Source organism: Hemicordylus capensis, chromosome 8 (genome assembly GCF_027244095.1).
Source record: "Hemicordylus capensis ecotype Gifberg chromosome 8, rHemCap1.1.pri, whole genome shotgun sequence".
Taxonomy (NCBI): domain Eukaryota; kingdom Metazoa; phylum Chordata; class Lepidosauria; order Squamata; family Cordylidae; genus Hemicordylus; species Hemicordylus capensis.
Genome location: NC_069664.1, coordinates 25,015,527 through 25,041,012, shown reverse-complemented (window position 1 = coordinate 25,041,012; position 25,486 = coordinate 25,015,527). Strand labels below are relative to the sequence as shown.

The following is a 25,486-nucleotide window of genomic DNA, read 5'->3' as shown; positions in this document are numbered from 1 at the left end:
CACTGTTCCCTCTAACAGGCATTCACAGATGTTGTTGACTACAACTCCCAGCATCCCCAGCTGCAGTGGCCTTTGGGTGGGGATTCTGGGAGTTGTAGTCCATAACATCTGGGAATCCCTGTTAGAGGGAACACTGCATGCAAGTAGATGCTTTACTACTGAGCTACAGCTCTGGTGGCATGCCTAACTTGTTCTTTTAATTTCAGTGGGCCTTCTTTTAAATCTAGTCAGGGTGTCAGTCACTCTCCTTAATTTTCCTTTTGAAGGGAAGCAAATCTACCGCAGCTGTTAGCCTTTGATTGGTTGGTTGGTTGGTTGGTTGGTTGATTAAGTGCCGTCAAGTCAGTGTTGACTCTTAGCAACCACATAGATAGATTCTCTCCAGGATGATCTGTCTTCAACTTGGCCTTCAAGGTTTCTCAGAGGTGCAGTCATTGCTGACATAATTGAGTCCATCCACCTTGCCGCTGGCCATTCAGTTTCCTAACACACCCTGTTTCTGAAAGCAGTGCAGAACAGGCTTCAAAAAGTGTAGAAGAGAGCCGACAGGGATGTACAGTAGAAAATGGTGAGGTCCCTCAGGTAGTGAGTCTTTGCTTATAGGGGTGTTATAAGTCCTTCAGTCTGTGAAACAGCAGAGAGGGTGAAGTCCAACAGTGATCTGTGGGGCTTACTCTCAAGTTAAGAGATAGCCAGCATAGCATAGTGGTTAGTGTGTTGGACTAGGACCGGGAAGACCCAAGTTCGAATCCCCATTCAACCACGTAACTCACTGGGTGACTCTGGGCCAGTCGTGTATCTCTCAGCCTAACCTACCTCACAGGGATGTTGTGAGGATAAACATAACCATGTACAAGGATCTGGGCTCCTTGAAGGAAGAGTGGGATAGAAACGTAAATAAAATTAAAAGTAATAGTGTACAGGATGGGAGCCTTAGGGCCAAACTATATGTTAAACACTGAGTTTCTCCCCATTCTGTTTTGTCTCTTCTCCTTCATAAATAGCAGCTGAGGGAGGCATTGTTCCCTCTAACAGGGATTCCCAGATGTTGATGACTACAACTCCCAGAATCCCCAGCGGCAATGGCTTTTGCTTGGGGATTGTGGGAGTTGTAGTCAACAACATCTGGGAATCCCTGTTAGAGGGCACACTGGAGGGAGGGCTGATCAGAGCTGGGATGAAAAGCATAGAGAGAGACACTTGCCCAAAGATCTTGAAGCAACAGCAGTTTTTTCTCCTAGGAATATTAGAACAGTGGGGTGGGGGGATTTTTGTTGGGACGATGGCACAGCAGGAAAGGGTTAAATAGTCCTCTTCTGTGCCCCAATCCTAATGCTGACCCTCCAACAGCTGTTATTTATAAAGTGTACACACACACTGTGCATTTTATACATAAAGCAGGTTGTCTTTCCTCTGCACATTTACCTGGGAGGGAGCCTTATTGAATGCAGCGGAACTTACTTATGAGTAAGCATGTGTAGGAGCAGGCTGTTGTTAGTAAGACCTCTACACCACTATGTGGGCGTTATCTCCCCGCCAGCCATTGGGTTCAAACTGCCAGCTAGGAAGTTCATCTTTTCCATTAGGGAATAGTTGGTATTAAGATTACAGGATAGAAAGTATTTTCCCATTTGTACACATCAGATTGGAAAAAGCATAAATCTGTTTTGGGTGTGTGTGTGTGTGTGTGTGTGTGTGTGTGTGTGTGTGTGTGTGTGTTATTATTTGCTTTCCCAAAGAGCATGTAAATGGTGATTCTAATCTGTACTGTTGATTAAGAGTGAGCTCCAGGTTAATTAACCCAACACATTTTTTTTAACAGAAAGGGGGGGAAATAAAAGCTAAACAGATTAATATAATTTTGAGTGAAATTCCATAAGTCTTGATTGCCCTGGGCTATCATGGAGTATCATCATGGTGTGCAGTGCCAGTGTGGTGTAGTGGTTAGAATGCTGGACTAGGACCAGGAAGGCCTGAGTTCAAATCCCCATTCAGCCATGAAACTAGCTGGGTGACTTTGGGCCAGTCACTTCTCTCTCAGCCTAACCTACTTCACAGGGTTGTTGTGAGGAGAAACTTCAGTATGTAGTACACTGCTCTGGGCTCTTTGGAGGAAGAGCGGGATATAAAATGTAGATGATGATGATGATGATGACGATAACGTTTAAAGTATCAGACTAGAACCAGAGAGACCTGGATTCAAATTTCCACTTAGTCATCATGTTGCTCACTGGGTGACTTTGCTTGGTCCAGTCGCCACCACCTCACAGGCCATAACGTTCCTTTAATGGTTGTGTGGAGGCTGCAGTGTTAGCAGTTTCCACTTTTCCTTGTGCAGGATTAAGTAAAGGTGTTTCGTATCTGTAGACAGGTCCCAGTAGCTGCTTGTGTGGGTGGGTGTTAAAATAGAATAGCCATGATGATGATAGTTTCTTTGTCTCTGTAGCCCTTGATGCACCTGTCTTGCATCTGGCAGAGGCTAATCTGGAGTCTCCTCACACCATCTTTAGACTGTTGGAAACTGCAGGCTTTGAAGCTCTTCCCTCATGCCCCCCCCTGTGCCTAACATCTGGCCAGAAGAAGAGTTCTGGAGAACTCAAAAGCTTGCTCACTGCTTTGTGATGTTTCCGTTGATCCCAGTAAAGGCATTGTCCTGCTGCGCCCTTTTGGATTCCATCTTGAAACGTGTGTATCTGATCGCCCTCCTCCTCTTCCTTGGTGGGCTTTTGTCATCTGGTTTAGTGATTTCGCTGGAATCGGGAGACTTTGCTGCCTGGTAGAAATTGCAAAGAGAAGCGGGGTGGGGGGAACACAGCTATCTCTCCTCTCCCTCTGCCATCCTGTCTTTTGTCTTTCACACTTTCTCACAAATTGGGTCTCTGGGGACCCTTCCATTTTAAATGCTTCAAAGCTCCTGGCTGTGTCAGGAAGTTGTGGTAGCTGTGATTATTTTTATTTGTTTAGATATTGCAGTAGTGTGTGCCATCACTCTACAAACCCTGTTATGTAATGGTTTGGGGGCTTGCTGTACTGAATTAGAGAGAGAGCAGAGAAATGCACCCTGATTAGCGGAGCATATCAAAAGAGTGCCCTGATTTTTCATGCATTTCTACACTCCTTTAAAAGCTATTCTTGTGTCCCATTCCATCCATTTCAGAGAGGGCTTTCTACAAAATGGCCTTAAAATGTACTGTTAGGTGGTTTGTTGTTGTTGTTAGATTTGGTTGTTTGCGGTTTTAATCTCAAGAGTGTGCCTACAAACCTTGCTGAGAATTCAGTCCCCTTCTCCTAAAGTGGTCCCTCTGCTCTTCAGCAGAATAGTTTCCCCAGATAATATTCTGGGGCTGTAATCCTATGCACTCTTACTTAGGATGGAACTCAACTGAACTTGGTAATATTTACGTCTGCGTATGCATGCATAGAACCACACTATAGGGCAGGGGTGGGGAACCTTGGGACTCCAGCTGTTGTTGAATTACAACTCCCATTATTGTGGCTGGGGATGATGGGAGTTGTAGTTCAACAACAGCTGGAGTCCCAAGGTTCCCCACCCCTGCTATAGGGCTACAGCCCTACACAGTCTTACCTGGGAGTAAGTCCCATTAAACTTACTGGGACTTACTTCCAAGTAAACATGCCTCCAGGGCTTGCTCTCCGGCCAGCTTAAACCTTCTGATTCTTAGCAGGAGGATATCCACTTCTTGACAATCACTGGTGAGTTAAGAGAAGATTTCCCTTGTCAATGCTCAGATGATGGGATGTGGGGAGATGAGGCCCACCCTCCCTGAGCTATTTATTTATTTTCCAGATTTGTAGACTGCCCCAAACTTCTGTCTCTGAGTGGTTTTACAACCATATAACGCAGATTAAAAATGAAAACCTTAAAACCATTCTAAACCACAGTCCAGTCTTTAGAAACGTCTTAAAAGTTGTCAGAAACAGGGAGGCTCTTATTTCAGCAGGGAGCGCATTCCAGAGTCCCCGTGAGCCTTTCGTCTATTAGGCTAAGATGGAGTGGAGCGGGGTGTCAAACTGGCACTGTTTTGCCTTGCCTGCCCTTTGTGGAAAACTCTCAAAACACGCATACTATGGTTGTTGATGGAATAAATATGGGGAGCCCTATTGACCGAACAGGCCCCTATACTGATCTTGTAACCTCATGTTGCCAATCCTCACCCAGAGCCAATCCTAGGAGTTTAAGTCACCTGAGAAGGCTGCTGCTGAGCTCCCTACCCTGTTCCTTGGTGGTTCTCCTTGCTTACCTGCAGTAGCCAGCAGAAATTTTGCCCCACAACAGGAGGGCAAAGGGGGCAGGAAGTGCAGTGGGTGCTTGTTCTCTTGGATGGAAGTTGTTGCAGGTACAGGCAAGCTGCCTCTGCCTCCCTTCTAGTCATAAGCTCACGTCTCAGGCCCTGCATGACCTTTGCTAAGCAGGGTCCACCCTGGTTGGCATTTGAATGGGAGACGACATGCGTGAGCCCTGTAAGATATTCCCCTTAGGGGGCAGGGCCACTCTGGGAAGAGCATCTGTGTCTGCTTGCATGCAGAAGGTTCCAAGTTCCTTCCCTGGCATTTCCAAGATAGGGCTGATTAAGACTCCTGCCTGCAACTTAGGAAAAACCTCTGCCAGTCTGTGCAGACAATACTGAGCGAGATGGACCAAGGGTCTGACTCGGTATAAGGCAGCTTCCTGTGTCACCCCCAGAACACAACTGTGTCATCAGTAGAAGGGAGCAAGCTGCATGAAATGGCTGAGCAGCTCTCCTCCGATGATTTTTTTTTTTTTTTTTAAGTAGATCAAATCAGTGGTGGGAGGAGGAGTGGGGAGAAATTCAATTTCTGTAAATGCTAAGACTCCCCAGCAGTGCTTGCATTACAGGGGTTGGAGGAAAATTGGCAGTCTTATCTTTTGTGGCTGTCCCTTTAGCTGCTCCTTTTAAGAAGACTGTGGGCAGATGTCTAGATCTGGGGGGAGTTGGGGGCTGAGGCATGGGGCTTGCATTAAGCCCCCCTGCCAACTGGGGCTATGCAGAATTAGTAGAGAACTAATGGGGAGAAAGGGGGCGGGCCCCCACCTCTCTCCCCATAATTCCCTATTCACTGCAGCATGGCCCCAGGTTGTATTGGAAAAGGCAGCTGCCACCTGGCTGGCACTGCAAAAGTCTCGAATTGCTGGAGCTCCAGTCCAGAATCAGTGGATTTTGCAGTGGGCCTTCTCGGGGGGAAAGCGGCCCCCCGCTCCGTTATTCCTTCTACAAGCAGTAGGGGTGGTGCCCATTCGGCCCCACCATGCATGCATGCCAGCAAAACAACCTTGATTCTCCGCCTCCCCCCTAAAAAAAAAGTTTTCCCCTGCACACCGACGGCAGAGCCCGGTGTGACCTAGAAGCTTGCTCGCCAACAGCAGCCAATCCCAACCGTGGCTCACTAGCGCGCGCTCTCTCGCTCCTTCTCCGTCTCGCAAGGCTCTCTGACTCCTTGAGGCGCCGCCGGCTGTCCCAGGCTGCTGCCGCTGCCGCTGTGGTAGCGAAGGCGGGATGGCAGCCGCGGCTGGCTGGGCTCTGCCCTGCTCGGGCCGTGCCGGCTGCCCTGCAGGCGGGCAGCGCCGGCGCGGCGGGGAGGGTTCAGGGCAGGCGACCCCCCGCCTCCTCCGCCGCCCGGGCGCCCTCCGCTCTGCCGCCGCGCGTAATGCGCGGAGAAGTCGCCCGCCGCCGCCGCTGCTGAGCGGGGCTGTGCCGGCGAGCCCAAGTGTTGGTCAGTGATGGAGCTGCTGCCATGACAACCCCTGGAAGTCAGCGTGTGCGCGCGCGAGAGAGGCAGCCGCAGCCGCAGCAGCAGCGGAGGAGATGCTCCTGGCGAGGAGGGAGAGCCGGAGAGGCAGGCGGCTGCGGCTGCTGCTGACCCTGGCGGCGGCGGCGGCGGCACCAGGCGGCTCCTGCCTGCTCCTCTCGCCAGCAGCCTGCCTGCCTTAAGTGGAGAGAGAGGCAGCCCAGGCGGGTCCCTGCTTTGCCCGCCGCCTCGCTCTCCGCCGGGGCTCGCGAGGAGGACCAGAAGCAGCCGGTGCTGTCCAGAGCAGCAGCCAGGCAGCGGAGCGGGCTGGTCCCCCGGCCTCTTCCCTGTCCTTGGGCGGGAGAGTCTCGCTGCCGAGGGGGGAAGTTTGGGGGACCTGTTTGGTGTGTGCTGCAGCTTTTCATTTTTAAGAGCCAGAGACGGCGAGAAGTGGGGAGGGGGGGAGGCTCTCTCCAGCAGCGCCCTCCTTTCTCCCTCTTTGGGTGTCCATCTCTCCTCCCCTCCTATTTCCTGCCAGAGAGAGTTGCGTTTCCTCCTTCTTGGGTTATAAACTTTTGATGCCAGATCTGCGCCGCGCGTGCCCAGCGGAATCTTAAAGTGGCATCTGAAACAGGCGGAGGAGGAGGAGGAAGAAGAAGAAGAAGAAGAAGAAGAAGAAGACCCGTGACCTTCTTCGCCTCTCTCCCTCTTCCCTGCTCTTCTCGCTCCCCTCGCCTCCTGCGCCTGGCACCCGAGGAATCCTGGGGAGCACTTCTAGACGCGGTTTGGGGAGCTTGGCTTGGATTTCCTCTGGAGACTCTGCTGCTGATCTCGCCGCCCTGCCCTGCCCTCCCCTGCCAGGAGCCTCTGTGCAGCCTCCCTCCCCATCTGCCTTTGCCTGGTGGAAAGTCCCCGCAGCCCAGGATGGGGGTCGGTGGGTGCTTAGTCCTGCCCTGGCGGTGCCTAGTCGTCCTGTGTCTCAGGCTGCTCTTCCTTGTGCCCGCAGGAGTGCCCGTGCGCAGCGGAGAGGCCACCTTCCCCAAGGCTATGGACAACGTGACCGTCAAGCAAGGGGAGAGCGCCACCCTCAGGTAGGAGCAGATGCTTGTGTGATGTCTCAGGGCGTGCAGAGGACCTTTGCCTCTCATGGGGGGAGATGTGCCTGGTGATGCTTGGGAGGAGTCATGGAAGAGCATCCATGCCAAGGGAGGTCGCGGGCAGGGGGGGGGGAGCTTCTTCAGGTTGGCTCTGGTCATCTCTTGCAAAAAGGTGTCTCGGGATGAGGCTGATGACGGCCGTGCTGTGTGGATCTGGCTGCTTCCCTGAGCCAGGGGCATTTCAAACTGTCGGGGAAGTGTGGGTTTGAGCTGTGAAAAGAAGACGCTGCTGATGTGGTGTGGGGGAAGAAGGTGCCTGGCTGGCTGGCTGGCGGTGCTTCAAATGCTAGGGAGGGATCTGCAGAGGAACCTGGTGGACAGATTCGGCTGCTCTTCCCTGTGGTGGAATGTGGGTTGCTAGCAAGGGCAGCAGGGGAGGACTAGGGGGAGGAGGAGAGTGAGCCGTTTTCAGGACTTGGGTGCCAGGCAGCTGGATTGCCAGGTCTGTCTTGGCGCCAGGGTGTGGGCTGGTAGGAGAATGCAGGTGCCAGACTTTGGCAACGGACTCCAAGCGACAGACAGAGCAAGCTGCTGCTGCCCAGAGGTGCCCGTTGTGCTTTCAAAGTGCTTGAGAGGAGGGTGCAGGTGGAGCAAGAGGGGAGTGCGGGGGGGGGGGTTGGTCTTCAGTGCCACTTTCTGTGCCAGTCTGTGGCTCCAGCTGGGTTCCTGGGCTTTGATGTCTCCCAGAGATCTGTGGCTTCTCCCCTTGGTTGTTTTACAGTCTCTGCACGAATCTGTTAATATCAAATCAATCTTTTACTCCTGGGGCACCTCTTATGAATTCTGATGGACTTTGTGCACGGGGTGGTGGTGGTGGTACCTTATGCTGTTTCGCTCTGAATGGAATGCAGGTGGCTTCTATGCAGATGGGCCACTTCTCTGCCAGACAGCCCAACTAGCCTTCCCTTTTCATTTCCGGAATGAGTTGCAGGCACAGGCAAAGGAGGTGAGATTTCAGATGTCTGAAGCATGGCAGAGGGGCAGACAGGCTTCAGGGGATGATGTACTTGACTTGCCACTTTATTAGAGCTGTCTGTTGGAGATGGAAGGGATGGGGCCAGCATCCCATCATCATCACTGTCTGAAGAGCCCATTTTGGCTGGAGCACTTTACGTTCTGACTTATCTGATTGGTCAATGAACCAAACCACACCCAAGAATGCAGAAGGGAGGGGGGGGCAAGCAGAAGGCTCTGTCTGTGAGAGTCTGCAGCTCATGCCTTGTATGTATGGCCCTGGTTCAATCCCTGTCATCTCCAGAGCTGTGGGAGACAGAAAGAGGTTGAAACTCTGGAGAGTTGCTGCCAGTCAGTGTAGACAATATTGAGCTAGAAGGACCATGGTCTGACTCAGTATAAGGCAGCTGTGAGTATCCATATCCCTTGAAATTTAAAAAGTCTTCAGGATTCTTTGTCGGGCTATTAGCCAATCTGTAATCATGCTGATTTGTTTCATCTACTTGGTGGTGTGTTTTAATAACTGATTCTCTGAATCGCGCAAACTCCTCATCTGCACCAGTGCCCTGTTTGTGGTCACCTGTGGCTATCAGAAGAGCAGCGGGAAGAAAGGCATTTCTTGAATAAACATCATGACCCTCGAGATGCCACCAGTGCTCAGTTTCTCAAATAATCGCCAGAGTACAAAGCTTAATGGAAGATACTTCTGATTGGAAAGATATGTCATTTCTGGACTCAAGTCCACGGTGAGGGAGATGTACTCTGTATGTGCTTAATGGCATTGTTTACCGTTGCTTCATGAATTCTAGTGCTGAATCCTAGCTTTGATAATGGTTTCTAAGACTTGCTACAAGCCCTGACTTCTGTTCTTTGATTGTATGTTCCTTTTGGTTGTATATTGCATTCCTCTGTGTATGCCAAGACAATCAGTGTTCCAGGCTCCATCCCATTGGAATGATGGGATTTCTGGGAAGTTTTTTTCTGAACAAACTAGAGCAGAAAGCTGCACTGGCATCTTACCTGTGCTGTATCATGTCCCCTTTGGCACCTGATAACTCTGGGAACTGTAGTTCTGTATGGGGGACTTTGAATGACAAAGAAAGAATTCTCGGCACAATCGCCAAACTACAACTCCCAGGATTCAGGGAGGATGTCATCACATTAAACTAGCATAAGACCAATATATGTTTGTTGTGTAAATAGGGCCCTATAGGTTTTCGTGTTGCAAAATGGGATAATTTGGAGAAGGATGTTTCAGGTTCTCAAATGGACGAAGGCAGGAGCATCAGAAAATAACAGGCTTTTGCCTCGGAGGAGAGCAAGTGTCGAAGGCCCCTCGCTCTTTCTCAATGGGCCGTTTGTTGGCCCTCCCAGCTGCTTGTTAATCATTCATCTCCCCATTTTGCTGGGACAGAGAGGCCCATTGGGGCAGGCAGGCAAATCACACACAGCCATTCATATAGGAGCCACCGTGTCCTCTGCCTTTTCCGAAAGCACAGCACTACGCATTCCCTGCTCTAGCTGCTTCTTGGAGGAAAATGATTAAGCCACAAATCTGGAACGGAGAGAGACAGCCTACCGTCCAGACTCTAGATATGGCAGAGGTGGGCTTTAGGGCTGAGACTGGAATACAGATTCCCAGTTCTCAAACAACAGTTTTGTTTATTGATTTTTGCACTTGTACAGCAACCATTAACAAGCTTCCCACTTAGGCTGGAGACAGATGATATGGTTTATGTTTAATTTTGTTTTAGAGAGTTGGAGGTGGCTGGAAAGAGGGGACCGTTGCTCACACACTCACCACCACCCCTTTTCCTGTCTCCTGAGCTTGAAGTAAGCCAGGGCAGCACAACTTCAGCTCTCCTGCAGATGTTGAGCGACAACTCACATCATTTCTAACTCTTGGCCACTGTGGCTGGGGGTGATGGGAGTTAGAGTTCAACAGCAGTTGGGGGCCCAAAGTTGTGCAGCCCTGAACTCAGCCCTGAACCATTTCAACAACCTGCAAGATCTGCTGGATTCGAGGAGAAGGTCAGAAAGATACGTGGCTGTCACACACTATAGTAAGCTGATGGGCTCTCTCAACCCACTTCCAGCTCTCTTTTAGGCAGAGATTGTCAAGTGTGGGTCCCCAGATGTTGTTGTCCCACAACATCTGGGGGTGGTGGGAGTTGCAGTCCAATGACGTATGGGGATGATGGGAGTTGCAGTCCAATGATGTATGGGGATGATGGGAGTTGCAGTCCAATGACGTATGGGGATGATGGGAGTTGCAGTCCAACGACATCTGTGGATGGTGGGAGCTGTAGTCCAACAACATCTGGGGACCCCAGTTTATGAACCTCTGCTTCAAGGATATTGACACTCAGCCTTATTTGATTGCTTCTCGTAATTTGTCCAGTCTGGTTAGTTTTTGTGACCCGTGCATGCTTTTGCTCCTTGTCTACATGGCTGGCAACTAGCTTGGTTTTATCCAAAGTCACAACACCTGTGTGTCTTCCTTAACAACACCCTTCGCCAACTTTCATTTTTGAAAGAATAGTGGTTTGAAAACATAACCCGACCCCTCTTCTCTCTCCCCCATCCCAAGACTCAAACCCCAGGGTGGGAATGAAAAGGCCCCGTTTTGAAATGCATGGCGGTTAATCTTGTTACAACTACAACCCAGACCCTGTAAGACCTCACACCACCAGGACACCCAACACCAGGAAAACTGAGGGAACCAGAGCCAGCATCCTTACCCCAGATCCCAAGACATGACTCAAGGACATGACCCTCTACCTCAGACCCAAGGACATGACTCAAGGATGACTCAAGAACATGACTCAAGGACATGACCCAAGGACATAATCTTCCATCCCAGACCCAAAGACATGACTCTTGGAGGAGTCCCTTGAGTCCCCCCAGAGCCACTGGAGTCAGCACTTAGAAAATGGGAAAGGCCCTTTTAAATCACAGCACCGTTCCCAGGGAAGGGAGACGGACTCATCCACTCCATCTGCACAGCACTAATAAAAAGTGGCTACCATCTCCAAGCCACTGCTGGAGCATCATCTTGCTCATTCCGTCGGAGCTCTGGTTCTGACCCCTTTCCCCTTAGAGCTGTCTGAGGTGAGCCCCTCCTGGTTCCCTGCCTCAACGGAGACCCGGGCTGTGCCTGAAGCAGGATAGGCCCATACCTGGCATGTTGAAGGTCCCAGGTTCATTCCCTGGGTTCTCCAGTTAAACGGCCAGGTGTGTGGCCTGACTTTCTCTAAGGAACCTTGTCATAGCAATGTCTCATGCTTTACAAGATGCAACCTGGACACAGATTAAATTCTAAGTGGAGAAGTGCCAAGCCTCCATCATCCCTGGAGGCATACGTTTGCTCAAGAAAGCTTGTTCCGAGTGTCTGAGCCTCAGTTGTGAAGCCATTTCCAATTACCCCACAGTCAATTTAAAAGTGCTTGACACATGCACAGAGTTACTATGTTCCAAGGATGAGGCTTGGCACAGGAAACAGGCTAAATCTGGGGACAGGTTGAGCTCTGCTCGAAGCTCTGCAACCTCCAGATTTTCTCTTCTCTTCCTCTTCATGGTCCCACAAGAAAAAAACTGGTTAGACTCCTATCTGGAATGGGAGGGAGTTCCAAGGGGCCCCACAAGCAGTTCTGAAACCCCCTGATCTGTAAACTGCCCCTACCTGGAGAATTCCAAGGGTAGTCTCTGGCACAGTGTGTGCAGCTACATTTGGGGAAGGAACTGGGGTGGCCTTGGTACATCTGCAAAAGCTGCTGTGCATAACTACCTCTTCAGAACTTGGCCTCGGTCTCTGGGCCTTCCTTTTTACACTTTGGTTGCGGGGCCAACAAGCAGCTGTCAGAGGGTCTCTCTCTCTTGGTTTTCCTCTAAGTAGCTGGATGCCAGTTACAGTCCATTAATCTTAAGTGTGTGTGTGTGTGTGTGTGTGTGTGTGTGTATGCACACTTACACAGAAAGGAACCTTGAAATGGGGTTGTGCAATTGGCTTCTGCTTAAAAGCCAATCGGCAGGTGAAAATATATAGGTGAATGGGCGTACAAGGTGCAGCAGAGCAGGACTGGGCAGACTTTAGGCTTGCAGGATCAGCTTATTGGAATCCTGTGGTCTGACGACCAAAGCCAGGTGCAAATTATTGACTCGGGTGGGCAGACATATAGAATGAAGGGGCAGGGTCCTCCCTCTGTCTGAAGGCAATTTATGGGAAGTTGAAATCCCAAAAGCTCCCTGCCTCGCCCAACACACACAAAATTATGGCAGTTAAAAATGCAAACATTTTAAAACCATTTAAAAATTAACCAAGAGTCTGGTTAAACATGAAAAGGTGCCAGTAAGGGGAGGGAAGGAGATGAATCACTGGGGATCATCGCTTGCCCATCCACATGGCAGCCAGGACTTCCTAAGACAGTGGCCATGCTAGACGGAAGGAGGATCAGAATTCCCCAGCTGCAAATGATTGTGATCAGAACGGAGGGCAAAAGTGATATCTTCACACAACAGATGCACAATCTTGAAGGAGATATCGCAGTATTTGTTTGTGGTATAGGAACCAGGCAAGTCTTCCTCCTACACTATTATTTATATACGAAGACGATGAATATTTATATACCGCTTTCCCCATAGAGAAAATAATAATAAATGAATAAGATGGCTCCCTGTCCCCAAAGGGCTCAGAAAGGTAGACACACCAGCAGCAGCCACTGGAGGGATGCTGTGCTGGGGGTGGATAGGGCCAGTTGCTCTCCCCCTGCTAAACAAAGAGAATCTCCACTTTTAAAAGGTGCCTCTTTGATCAGTTTAGCAGGGGACTTGTAGTCTTTGTATTATTTATATACCTCAGATTCCATAGAAAAAAATGAATAATGGTAAGATGGTTCCCAGACCTCAAAGGGTTCACAATTTTAAAAGAAACAATGTAAATCCCAGCAACAGCCTCTGCTAAATATAAAGAGAAATATAAAGAGGCCCTTTGAAAGTAGCCTCTTTGCCCAGTTAGTGCAGTGAAGTCCTCATTTATTGCCCCCTCAGAAGTTTGTCTTCAGAGCACCTCTGGTTTTCCTTTTGAAACTGCAAAAGTTGGAAGGCGACATTGACTCTACCTTCTTCTGTCGATGCACTGGGGATTGCAGTCTCAGATTTTTGCCAGCAGATGGCCAACTCTGATTTATTTATTTTTCTGTCTGGACTGCCCTATTTGTCGTACCTTTACATTCTGTTGTTTAGTAGCTAGATTTGAGAAGTAGCTAGATTTGAGAATGTGCATTCCTGGTATTTAAGGAGGGGGAAATGCTACTTTTTGGTTTGTTTTGAAATCTTCCCAGAGGAAGTGCTTATGCCCTCCAGCAGAATTGCTACATGACCTTGGGCTTTCTGGTAGTTGTTCAGTACTTCTGGAGCAGATAGATATCTTTTCCTCTCTCCTCAAAAATCCTTCTCCATCTCATTTGTTCACTTAGGCCCCCACACGCTTGCCTTTTCCTTAATTTCCCACACTGGTAATATCCTTCCGCCTTTATCACCTAGCAGCCTTTCTAGCCATCTCTTTTTCTCCCCCAGTTTTTCCCTTCCATTCTTCGCCACCTCTCCATCCTATAGCTTCCTAGCCTCCACTGCTCTTGTTGTGTGTTCAGCCTCTACATCGCTGTCCAGCTCTTCTAACTCCATTCCGTGATAACTCATTGCCAAATGCTGGCAGTCTTTCCTTGCAACACTCCTTTGCCAGAGATAGGGTTGGCAGTGTCGGGTTTAAAAAATCCTGGTCCACTGGGCAAGGTCAGCTGCTGAGACTATTATCAGGGACCGGGGAAATGGCTTGATGAGCAAGCCAGAGGTTGCTGGTTCGAATCCCTGCTGGTCTGTTTCCCAGACTATGAGAAACACCTATATTGGGCAGCAGCAATATAGGAAGGTGCTGAAAGGCCTCATCTCACACTGCACGGGAAGTGGCAATGGTCAACCCCTCCTCTATTCTACCAAAGACAACCACAGGGCTCTGTAGTTGCCAGGATTCGACACTGACTCGACAACACACTTTGCTTTTACTGGCTCTGTGCACAGCCACCCCACACGGTAAGCCACTGGGGTCATAACTTGGTGCATCTCCTAAGGATAGCAAAGAGTATTCTTCCCAGCTACTGGCCTGATTCTGCCCATACAAGCTTGGCCATTGGTTCTCCTTGATAAGAAGGGCTATAAAGGTTTCTGATTCACTGGGGCTTTGCTGGGCAAGCACCTTTCCTGCTCTGGTGCTTGATAGGGGTATGCACATTCTTTAAAAAGTCATTTTGGAAGCACTTCCCCCCCCCCATTACTTAACTTTACTGTTCTTGGGGACTATTCTCGTTGTGAGCCATTTCTGGTCCCATTTGGAAAGTTCCAATTCATTTCAAAACTGCCATTTGTTTTGGGGTGCTTTTAATCCATTTTTTAAAAAGCTAATTTCTTGCTGCCACCTGTGTCATCCTTGGCATGAGCTGTATTGAACAATGGCCTCTTAGTGGGCACCATCTTGCCTCTCCATATGACGACATGATTGTTTGCTTTATTTTTACTTCTGGTCTATTGACCACAATAAATTGGCTGACTGAATGATGGCCATACAATGGGCAAGATGTGGGTAGAACAATGCTGCTACTGTCTCAGAAATAAAAACCTAGGTATACAAGGATCGATGAGTGGCTATTGGGGTCCCCAAAAGGAACTTTCATTCACTACAGTTATTTTTGGAAGGATGTAGGAAAAATGGATTAGAAATACAATGCAAAACAAATGGCGGTCCTGAAGAGGGACCCAGTTCTTTAGGGGGCCCGTCTGTTTTTCAGCAAATAGGAAATGAGCCAAATGGCCCCCATTTGGTTTGTTTCCCCAAATGTTATGAAGCAAATGCACACCCCTAGCACTCAGTTTGTTCTCTCTCACAGTTCTGACTCATGGCTTGACTACACAACTTGACCCCCTCTGTGCTGGCTTCTGCCGTGACTCCTGGCTTAATGGTTGCCAGTGGTTCAGAGCCAGAATACGCCAAGCCAGTGCAGAACTTACTGGGTCAGGTCCAGAAGCAGGGTAGATCCTGATGTGTCAGGGTGGGAAGAAGTTTGGAGAAATATGCTGGGTCCGGTTCTGGATGGTAAAGGAAGGTGCCAAGATAGAATCTTGTGGCCCAGGAAATAGCCCAGGTGAAATCTGAACTGCTACAGGCAGAGCCCGCCAGAATCTGGAGTTTGGTGCCATTTGAGACCCCAAACCTAGTTACTTGATCAAAAACGGTTTTAGTGGTCAGGCACATTAAGTACTGACAGGCATCTCTGCCTCCTTTCGTGCCACCTGGGATTACCAGACGGTATTGGGGAAATGGCTCTTCACTTCTCCTGGCATGAATCCTTGGCACAGGCTATGCCAACCACTCGTACCCTTTGCACCTAATTAAACAGACATTAGCCTTGCTGAACTCTTGGAGAACAGGTGATAGAAGAGGTATGAGCACAAGGTCCTGAGATGGGCACAAGGTCCTGAGATGTTCTGCTAAGGGCAGCCACCTTTCTGTGCCTTTCTCCACCCAACATGTTCCTTCCCTGCTTCCTAGCAGGCTAATGCATCTCCTTCATCTGCAGGCATTGTAATTATACTGCAGAGTAATCAGTGAGGATGTTAAGCACTGGAGCCAGCCCTAGACAATGTTCTCTTTTCTCCCTGGAACTGAACTGTGCATCGCACAGTGTGAGCAATACCTGCTGCGAGAACTAAGCTCCCTAGGGCCGAAATTGGTTGTTTGTGGTACAGTCCAGTTGTATGTGTGTTTATTGTACTTGCCTCTTGTTGTATTTTTGGATGCTGAGATGTCTTGCTGCTGTTTCAAATGGCCCAAACACCCATGTGATATACAGATTGGGTGCATTAAGAGCGTAACTGATGCTGCAGCAGAATGCAAAAACCTAATTATGGGGGAGAGACATGCTTCTCCACATGTGCATACCAGGAGTGGAGCCATAGCTCATGAGAGGAGCCTCTGTTTTGCATGCAGAAGGACCCAGGTTCAGTCCCCAGTATTTCCAGGTAGGGCTGGGGGGAAACTCCTTGAAGCCTTGGAGAGGTCAGCTAACCCGATGGCCCCATATTGCCCTAGACTCATCTCTGGGGCGAAATTGCAGCCTAAGCCACTTGTGCTTCTCTGTCCTTGATTGTTGGGCTTCCTGGTACTGACCACAAAGCTGCTTCTGGCCCATGTGGACTGACAGCTGCTGCTCTGGGCACCAGGGCCTGGAACCTGATCTTCACTCAGGAGCATAGGAAAGTTGGCAGCGGCCCCTTGCCTGCCTCATCGCCCTTGCTGCCTTTTCACATTAAAGCTGCCTACCTGCTGGGAGGGCGATGGGCAGCACTGCCACATTTCAGTGCCAGTCATGCACCTTGCGCCAGGATCAGCACATTGCCAGGGGGACATGGCCAGAGTCAAAACCACCCAGTCAGTTCATTCGCCAGTTTGGTGGGGGGCCTGAGCAGTCCCTGGACCCTGGTGGCCCATCTCCCTGCTGCTCCATGGTGGCTGTGCACAAAGTGAATGAGTATTCAACCCAGTAACCCTGAGGACCAGGGTATAAGCCAGATAACAGCTTTTGAGGCAAGCTTGCCACCGGCCCATTTGTACTTTGCTTGCTACTCTGGAAGGTTTCCAAGTTTTCGGAGCCTTGGTTGAATGCATTGCAGCACACTGGGTTTTGGGGAGATGGGAGAGAATGTTCCCCTGCCCTGCTCCAACGCAAGAGCCGGAATCCAAGCAGCGACAAGGAGGGAATGCAAAACCTGAATGACCGACTGAGTAAGCCAGAGCATGTGGTGCTCTCGCAAGAGCAAGACGGAAATAAGCACGAGGGCGAGTGGCACAGGCACGCCATGTGGCCGGCTGTGTGTGATGCTGCCAACAGACCGACCGTTTACTATCAGCGGCACACATAAAGGTGTATAAAACAGCAGCTGCTGGGACTGTCAAAGATTTATGGCTTTATTTAAGAAATAAATAGATCACTTTGAAGTGCCCAGAAGCGGGTTTCTGTGAACAAGCATAAAGGTCTGGGCACGGGGATGCTCAGAGTCTCTTGCTGGTTCTACCCCTGGCTGCTTGTGTGATCTTGGCTGAGCCTGTTTTGCCTCGCCGTACAAAGGAATCCTCAGACCTCTGAATTCTGCCAATGTGAGCAAATCCAATTAGGACATTTTTTAAAAAAAACCATGGCTGAAAATGTCATCCTCTCACTTCTAGTTCTGCAGCTATTGGTTTAATTGTAATTACTAGGGATGTGGCATGACCTCCTCTGCCAAGACATTTCTCAAGCCTTATTGCCAGTCACTCTGCTTCTCTTGCAAGCCTTCTGATGTTTTGCCTGAGGAAGGACCCCCAAATTTGCTCCAGGTTTCATTTTGGGCAAAATGTCATTGGCAGCTCCAAACAGTGCTAGGTTTGGCTTTAGTTATCAGGTTCATCTGTTGGCTCCAGACCAGCATGATTCCCTCACTGGGGATGGCAGTCTCAGATTTTTGCCTGCAGATGGCCAATACCATCACACTTTAGCTACACAACAACCTTATGGGGTAGGTTAGGCTGAGAGACTGGGGGCTCAGTCTCATGATCAAAATCAAGGCAGGAGAGATGCATGCGCTCCTGATTGGTGGTTGTGTGTTTGCAGTTATCAGCATCAGAGGAGGGGAGAGTGATTGTGTGGAAACAGGAAGCTGGGTTGGATGGACATGGCCAACCCACATTCTGTCCCCTTATACAAATCTATGGTGCGGACACATTTGGAGTATTGTGTACAGTTCTGTTCACCATAACTTAAGAAGGATATTGTAGAACATGAAAAGGTGCAGAAGAGGGCAACCAAGATGATCAGGGGCCTGGATCTACAGCATCTGGGGCTCTTTACTTTGGAAAAAAGGTGACTCCGGGGAGACATGATAGAGGTATATAAAATGATGCATGGAGTAGAGAGAGCGGATAGAGAGCAAATTTCCTCCTCTCTTATAACACTAGAACCAGGGGTCATCCCATATAACTGATTGCCAAGAAATTTAGGACCGACAAGAGGAAGTCCTTTTTCACACAGCACATAATTAATCTATGGAACTCTCTGCCATGGGATGTGGTGATGACCACCACCTTTGATGTCTTTAAAATGGTCTTAGACAAATTCACAAAGGACAGGTCTATCAGTGCCCACTAGTCTGGTGTCTATAGGCTACCGCGAGCCTCAGAGGCAGGATGCCTCTAAATGCCAGTTGCAGGGGAGCAACAGCAAGAGAGGGGCCATGGCCTCACCTCTTGCCTGTGGGCTTCATGGAGGCATCTGGTGGGCCACTGTGTGAAGCAGGATGCTGGACTAGACGGGCTACCTTGGGCCTGATCCAGCAGGGCTGTTCTTGTGTTCTTAGTATAAGAGAAAGATGTGCCGATAGCAACGAAGAGCAAGGGAGAAGCAGGAAAGAAGCATAGCCCAAGCATTCCATCTGCACCAACCATGGGCGGCTTTTACCTTTTTAATGAGGTTCACATTTCCATGCAATAAACCCAGGCTGGTGTGACAGATCACAGGATGCTTCCCTGCTGCGTCCCAAAGACATTGTATCGGCTTCAGCTTTATTCCCTTAGACTTCCATTAAAAAAACCCTTGCCCTGACAAAACACCCTGATCTGCTAAGGGAAGTATGTTTGTGCTTTTTTAATTAAAAAAACAAAACAAAAACCAAAGCTACACACTAAAGCTACACTAACCCAGAGAATTCTCCAGCCTCTGAATTTTGCCAATTAGTGGCTATGTGAACAAATCCAATTAGGAAATAAAAAAGCATGGTCACAATGTCATTCCTTCACTTAGAGGTTTGCAGTTATAGGTTTAATTATAATGATGCTTGGGTTTGTTTGGTATTTTTCAGAGTGATTTATTGCAGTTATAGTTTTTTGAGCCTTCCAAGACAATTTTTTTTAAATACAGATTTTTCTCTCTAGCATGACATTTTTGTTAGTTTTTCAACCTAGCACCAGTAGCACAATATCCCATCCCCTTGTAACAGGAAAGGTGATATCCTTCCTGCACTATCACCGTGTTTCCACTTTACCACTAATTTGAGGATGAAGTGGAAATTCTTTTTGTTTGTTCCTTTGCAATAGCTCCTATACATATTCTCCATTTTCTCTTTCACAGACTATATTCATGGACCACTCTTGTTCATGCTATTAACACAATCTAAAACTTGACTCACCATAGTGGCATTTCTTCTTTTCTTTGCCCTTTTTGTCTACCAACCATTCAAACTTGTCTAGGCTTAATGTGCTGACTGGTGGTTTTTTTTAAGCAAAACTTCTGAACAGTTGAAATGTTTGTGAACATTCTGTAGCAGCTGAGCCAACTGCAGGTGTGCTCTCATGTCTTCTGGCTCAAGAAGCCAGAGCTCTTACAGCCAATAGGAAGATTTCAAAATCTACAGGTTGCATTTATCTCAAGGTTTCCCCCCTCCTTTCCCTATTTCTTTAAATGGTGGGGACAGTGTATGGAGACCCTCTAGCATTCCATAGATGAAAATAGGGACATGCTTGTGCCATGTACATCATGCTTTAAAGGATCAGTCCCAGAGGTCCCCACCACTACCATGTTCACACACTCTATTACATGTTGCTGAAAGCTCTACTCCACCTCCTGCATTTGTTTACTTTGCAATTGCCTAGTCAGTACTAATTTAAAAGCCAAGGAGGTGTTTGTTCTTTTGGCTAAAGATATACTTGGATAAACCTCGGTTTCTAATGGCATATTACCAACTGCTCAAAATATACCTTAGCAGCTGCAGCATGTGAAATAGCAGACTGTGCACGCTCTAGTGCTTGAGTGTCCATGTGCGAGCACTGATCTGTGTGTGCTTTGGAGATGAGATACATCCATGCCCCCCTACACACAGACCCCAGGGAGGGAGTTGAACCTTGAAGGATGACAATGCTAGTAACTGAAGTATGAATGCTAGCAACTCACTTCGTCGAAAATTTAATGCAGCATTTAAAAGGCAAACGGGACAGTGTGTACCAGGGATATTTAGCAGCAAATAGGTGTTCCCTGTTAAATACACTTGGTGTATGCCTGTAGTCAGAAGGATGCCTCCTCTTTAGGGCCTCAGTTTCCCCATCTGGGAAGTGAAAATAATAATATCACCCTGCCCACTGAGTACTTTGAATGTAAAATGCTGAGCAGCACCAACCTGTTATTAGTGCTGCAATTTTTCCTGCCTTTAAATCCTTTCTGAGAACGAGGGGGGGGGGCTACGCTACCACCCATTGTATATGAATGCTAAAAGTGTAGGGATTATCAAAGGACACATTAACAGCGCCCTGCTCTTAGCACCACCACCTCACTTCAGCCCCCCTGGGGGAAAAATGCACAAAGAAGCTAAATATATACCTGCCGTTTCCCAGGTACATCTCTCTTTCTCTCTCCGTTGGAGGTGTAATTGGAGAGTCAGTGAAATTACAGCCGCTGGGTACTGGCATTTTGGATCTTCCTGGCTGGCATAATAATTTTTCCCCAAGGGAGATGGTATTTAACTTGTCTTGTCTGTTCCTGATAGTTATAATTACGTGCCCACTAATTTTGTTGCAATAGCTGAGACACTGGATGGTTGAGGAGCAGGCTGAAGGTTGTGGGGATGTCCCCCCCCAAAAAAAAATCAGGGCCCCACTACCCAAGAAACAAAAGAGAATCTATACAATTCCTCTGATAGTGCCACATAGCCATGCAATTTAGAATGTGATGGGTCTTACAAATTGTGGCTTTAGCTTTTTGAAAAAAAATAAGGACATCATCATGTCCTTATGATGGGGGTGGTGGTGAAAATAAACAAGCATTGTTTACTACTTACTCTGAGCTGCAGAGGCTCCAAATTGGAAATGTGCCTCCCATGGCATGGTGCCAAAGCTTCTGCCCAGCCGCTTCTCAGATCATGTGACAGTTCCATGAGCAGAAAAAACACGCACTCCTTTAAAAAAAAAATTCTCAGATTTGATTCCTGAAAGATGTAAGAAAAGCCCTGCTGGATCTGAGCATATGTCTGCCTAGTCCAGCAGTCTGCTTCTCACCGTGACCAATCATATGTCTCCAGAAAGTTTGCAAGCAGTGCCTCTAGGCAACGCCCCTCTCTCATGGTTGAATACCAGCAGCTGGTATTCAACGGCATCATGCTTCTGAACATGGAGGGTCTATCTAGCCATCACAGCTAATAGCCACTGTTACACTTTACCTCCATGAATGTGCCTGTTCTCCCTTTGACACCTTCAAAGCTAGCAGCTGTCAGAACTGCAAAACATAGACAGATCCGCTATGCGTGTTTTGATTTGGGGCCCATCCTGGAGGCAGGCAGAACATGGGCAAAGGAAAGGATCAGGGCCAGTAAGCATCACAGTGAGCCTGAATGTGCAACAAGCAAAGTGGGTGAAAAAATACAGCACCCTGTTCACCCAGTCATGCCTCTCATGTCCCAGTGCAATAGGTAGTGGGGAAATGGCACCTGTGCAGGTTCCCTCTTTTACCCCCTTATTGAAGGTGTAGGGCCTGCTCTGGTGCAGTAAGGTGTGCCTAAGACTGTTGGAATCAATGGGCTTGAGCCATAACTCTAGGAACATAGGAAGCTGCCATATTCTGAGTCAGACCATTGGTCCATCTAGCTCAGTGTTGTCTACACAGACTGGCAACGGCTTCTCCAAGCTTGCAGGCGGGAGTCTCTCCCAGCCCTATCTTGGAGATGCTGCAGGGAGGGAACCTGGAAGCTTCTGCTCTTCCCAGAGCGGCCCCATCCTCTAAGGGGATTATCTTACAGTACTCACACATGTAGTCTCCCATTCAAATGGAACCAGGGTGGATTCTGCTTAGCAGAGGGGACAGTCCATGTTTGCTGCCACAAGAATCTATGTGGGACTCCATCCCTGGATTCTGTGGCACATGGTCGACGAGGTAGCCACTCATAAAATAACTTTATGTGGTGATACATACAGTAATTCATTTGTGCATTTCATTGCTCCAACAACAATGCGAGGCTTACAGAGTTTTCTTTGGGTTTTTTCAGTTTACAAAAACTGAGGGGCAACATGAAAGAGGTCTATAAAATTACACATGGTGCAGAGAGAGTGAAGACACACAGAGAGAGAGATTTTTCTCCCTCTCACATGACACTAGAACCAGGGGTCATCCCATGAAACAGATTGCCAAGAAATGTTGGACTGACAAAAGGAAGTACTTTTTCACACAGTGCGTAATTAACCTATGCCACAATATGTGGTGACAGCTACCAGCCTGGATGGCGTTAACAATGGCTTCAATAAATTCATGGAGGACAAGTCTGTCACTGGCTACTAGTCTGAGGGCAGTAGGCCACCTCCAGCCTAAGAGGCAAGATGCCTCTAAATAACAGTTGCAGGAGAGAGGGCATGCCTTCATCTCCTGCCCCTTGACTTTCTGCGGCATCTGGTGGGACACTGTGTGGAACAAGATGCTGGACTAGATAGGCCTTGGGCCTTATCCAGCAGGGCTCTTCTTATATTCTTAGGCATTCATTCGTTCATTCATTCATTCATTCATTTTATTTTACATTGATATCCTCCTCTTCCTTTAAGAAGTCCAAAGTGGTGTACGTGATGTTTATCCTTGCAACAATCCTGTGAGATAGGATAGACTGAGAGATGTGACTGACCCAGAATCACCCCACGCGTGTCATGGATGAACAGGGATTTGAACTTATGTCTTCTTAGTGCTAGTCCAACACCCTAACCACTACACCACGCTGGTCATTCGGCTTACCATTCTGTTAGGGGATGGAGCTTTTGATCCATGGAATGAAGTTTAGTGGTTGGAACCAGAGTCTCTTTCCCTTCAGATATGTAGCCATAGCATTATGAAAGAGAAGTTTGGTGTTATAATGGTAGAACCAGAATTTCAGGAATCTGTGGCCTTCTGGTTTCTGCTAGTACAGCAGTAGCTTTCACCGGTAGGGCAAGAAGCAGCCCCCATGAGGTCTTCATAATCAGAAATACAAGTTTTCAGTGTGATCTTGACTTAGTGCAGGAAGAAATATGTCAGAAAAAGAGAGGAAGAGGGGTCATGCACTGGTCAGATGTAACCCTGTAGCTTCAGGAACTATCAGCAGAGAACAAAATTGCCTGAAAATGTGCCAAAGAGGAGGTAAGTAACAAGAGTTTAGTGAGAATGAAGAACTCGGGAGAGCTAATGGGGAGGAAGCAAAGTAGGGAACTTTTAATAGCAGAGAGGTCTGTCGACACAGTAGGTCACTCATTGCACAGAATCTGCTAACAGAAACTTATACGGGGCTAGGAAAAGGCATCCAGTGACCAATCACAGTGGGGACGGGTAGGGCAAACAAGTGTTGCTGCAACTCCTTGGACGCCCTCTAGAGGCCTCTGATTTTTCACAGGGATGCAGTGGGTCAAAGAGCAGAATTCTGGCACAGCTTTTGGAAGGCCTGCAGGTCAAATATGCCTCTGGTCAATGACAAGCAGAAAGCAAAGAGCAGGAAAGGTGGTCAGTGGAGGAGGAAGACAGAAGAGGCAAAGGAGATGGTGGGGGGGGGGACGATTCAGCACAGACAAGTTGACTTGATGAGTCCAAAATGCGAAGCTTGAAAAAGTCTGGCGCTCCAAGAAGGGAGAGTTCTTAAATCAGACCTGAGTAATCAACAGCCACAACAAGCCTGCAGGGAATGGAGGGATGTGGTGGCTGCACCAAGCGGAGATTTATGGGGTTTCAGCACCAGCTATTTCCCAAGCTCCTCTGGGATATGTCATGGGAGGGAATTCACCCTTCCTTCTCTTCTTTCCTTATTTATTTATTTATTTATTTATTTATTTATTTATTTATTTATTTATTTCCACCCCAACACACACACCCCCCAAGAAAAAAAAATCTAGCAAATTTCTAACCCATATAAATCCAATTACCTGTGTTTTGCCTTCAGGGAGTGAGGCAGATTAATGTGAGTATTTTGGCAGGAATGTAAAAGGAAAGAGGTGGTAATAACAATAAAGACTCATAAAGAGGAACCGATTGCCAAGCCTGAGACTGGAAGCCAAGCCGTATTTCTCATGGCACTTCTCGCCAATGCCAGGCCAGCCAACACCCCCCCCCCTTTTTAAACTCGAAACTCTCCCTGCCCCATTAGCAGCTCCACTTACAAAGAAAAACCCTATGCATATTATAGGACACAATACTGCCCTCTTGTGCAGAGGGCAGGGAAGGCATGCACAGAGTTACGTGCTCAGGATGCACATCACCTGCAGCCCATGTGGACAAGAGGGAAGTGGGAGGGCACTGCCAGGACCCCCTGTTGACTGACTCCTGTCCAGTAGTTCTTGAGGCAGGTAGCAAATGCTGTACCCATTCCCCCACCCCACACGTGCATGCCCTGTTTCCTTGCCCGGCTGTTCCTGCCACGCTGCCTCTGCTCTTCACTGCTAGGCCAGTAATAAGCAAGAGCACTGCTTGCTGCAGGAGGGAGAGGGTGTGGAAGAGAAGTTGGAGAGAGGAGGAAGGCTAGAGTGGTGCCACTCATCAAACTGGTCTGAACAGAGGGCTGCCAATGGCTCTGTATTGTGGCTGCCTGCAGCAGAAGTGAGGACGGAGGGTGAGGGAGTGACTCCCAACTGTTGCAATACACAGGCGAGCCAAAGTAAGGCAAGCTGAGGTCGCAGGACCATGGATAGCTCCAAGAGAGATGCTGCTCCAGAGATGCTGTTGGTGGCGGGTAGTGATACTGCTGCTACTCCCTCACATTCACCACATAAGAACTGCCCTGCTGGATCAGGCCCAAGGAAGCCCATCTAGTCCAGCATCCTGTTTCACACAGTGGCATGCCAGATGCCTCTGGGGAGCCCACAGGCAAGAGGTGAGGGCATGTCCCCTCTCCTGATGTCGCTCCCCTGCAACTGGTACTGAGAGGCATCTTGCCTCTGAGGCTGGAGGTGGCCCCCGGCCACCGGGCTAGTAGCCATTGATAGACCAGCTCTCCATGAATTTGCCTAAGGTAAGAACATAGCTAAGAACCACCTAAGATGACTTGCTTCACCTTGCCATGTGATAGGGCTGGCCCTGCTGAGGCGGGCAGGGCAGGGCAGGGCAGGGCAGGGCGAGGCAACCTTAGTTCTCCAGCTATTGCTGAGCCACAGCTCCCTTCACCCCGAGTGGCAATGAATTGCCCCTATCCATGCCCACTCTTGTTCCTGAAGCTAGACTGCACTGGCTCCAACGTGAGGCTACATTGATTTTAAAGATCGGCAGCATCATGCAGGTGCAGTCTTGAAGGAGCTGGGATGAGCGACGGCTGCTGCCAGTTGTGGACACCCAGACTCAGGTTTGTTGTGAGGTAGTGAGTGTCTGAGGCTTCATCTGCAGGAGGGATGGGCAGCCTTGGCACTGCAGCTGTTGTTGAGCTGCACAGTGGTAGTTCCCAACAGCTGGGGAGCAAAGGTTGCCTGCCCCTGGTGGAGCAGACTTGTACCACTCCAGACTACCGAATCACATTGTTTGTTTGTTGCCTTTTTATCCTGCCTGTTC

At 48.7% G+C, this 25,486-nt stretch overlaps 1 protein-coding gene across 6 annotated transcripts in view; it reads left to right on the top strand.

Moving 5' to 3' along the window:
* The window catches only part of LOC128333663 (opioid-binding protein/cell adhesion molecule-like), a 718,254-nt gene that overhangs the window by 393,882 nt on the left and 298,886 nt on the right, over positions 1 to 25,486 (top strand). For 4 of the 6 annotated variants that reach the window (XM_053269409.1, XM_053269410.1, XM_053269411.1 and 1 more), the window contains one exon: positions 6,776 to 6,860. In XM_053269409.1, coding sequence (XP_053125384.1) covers positions 6,776 to 6,860 — 85 coding nt within the window. Of the gene's footprint in view, positions 1 to 5,704; positions 6,861 to 25,486 lie in introns of those variants that run through there. The other 2 variants (XM_053269408.1, XM_053269413.1) reach the window with 2 other exon arrangements.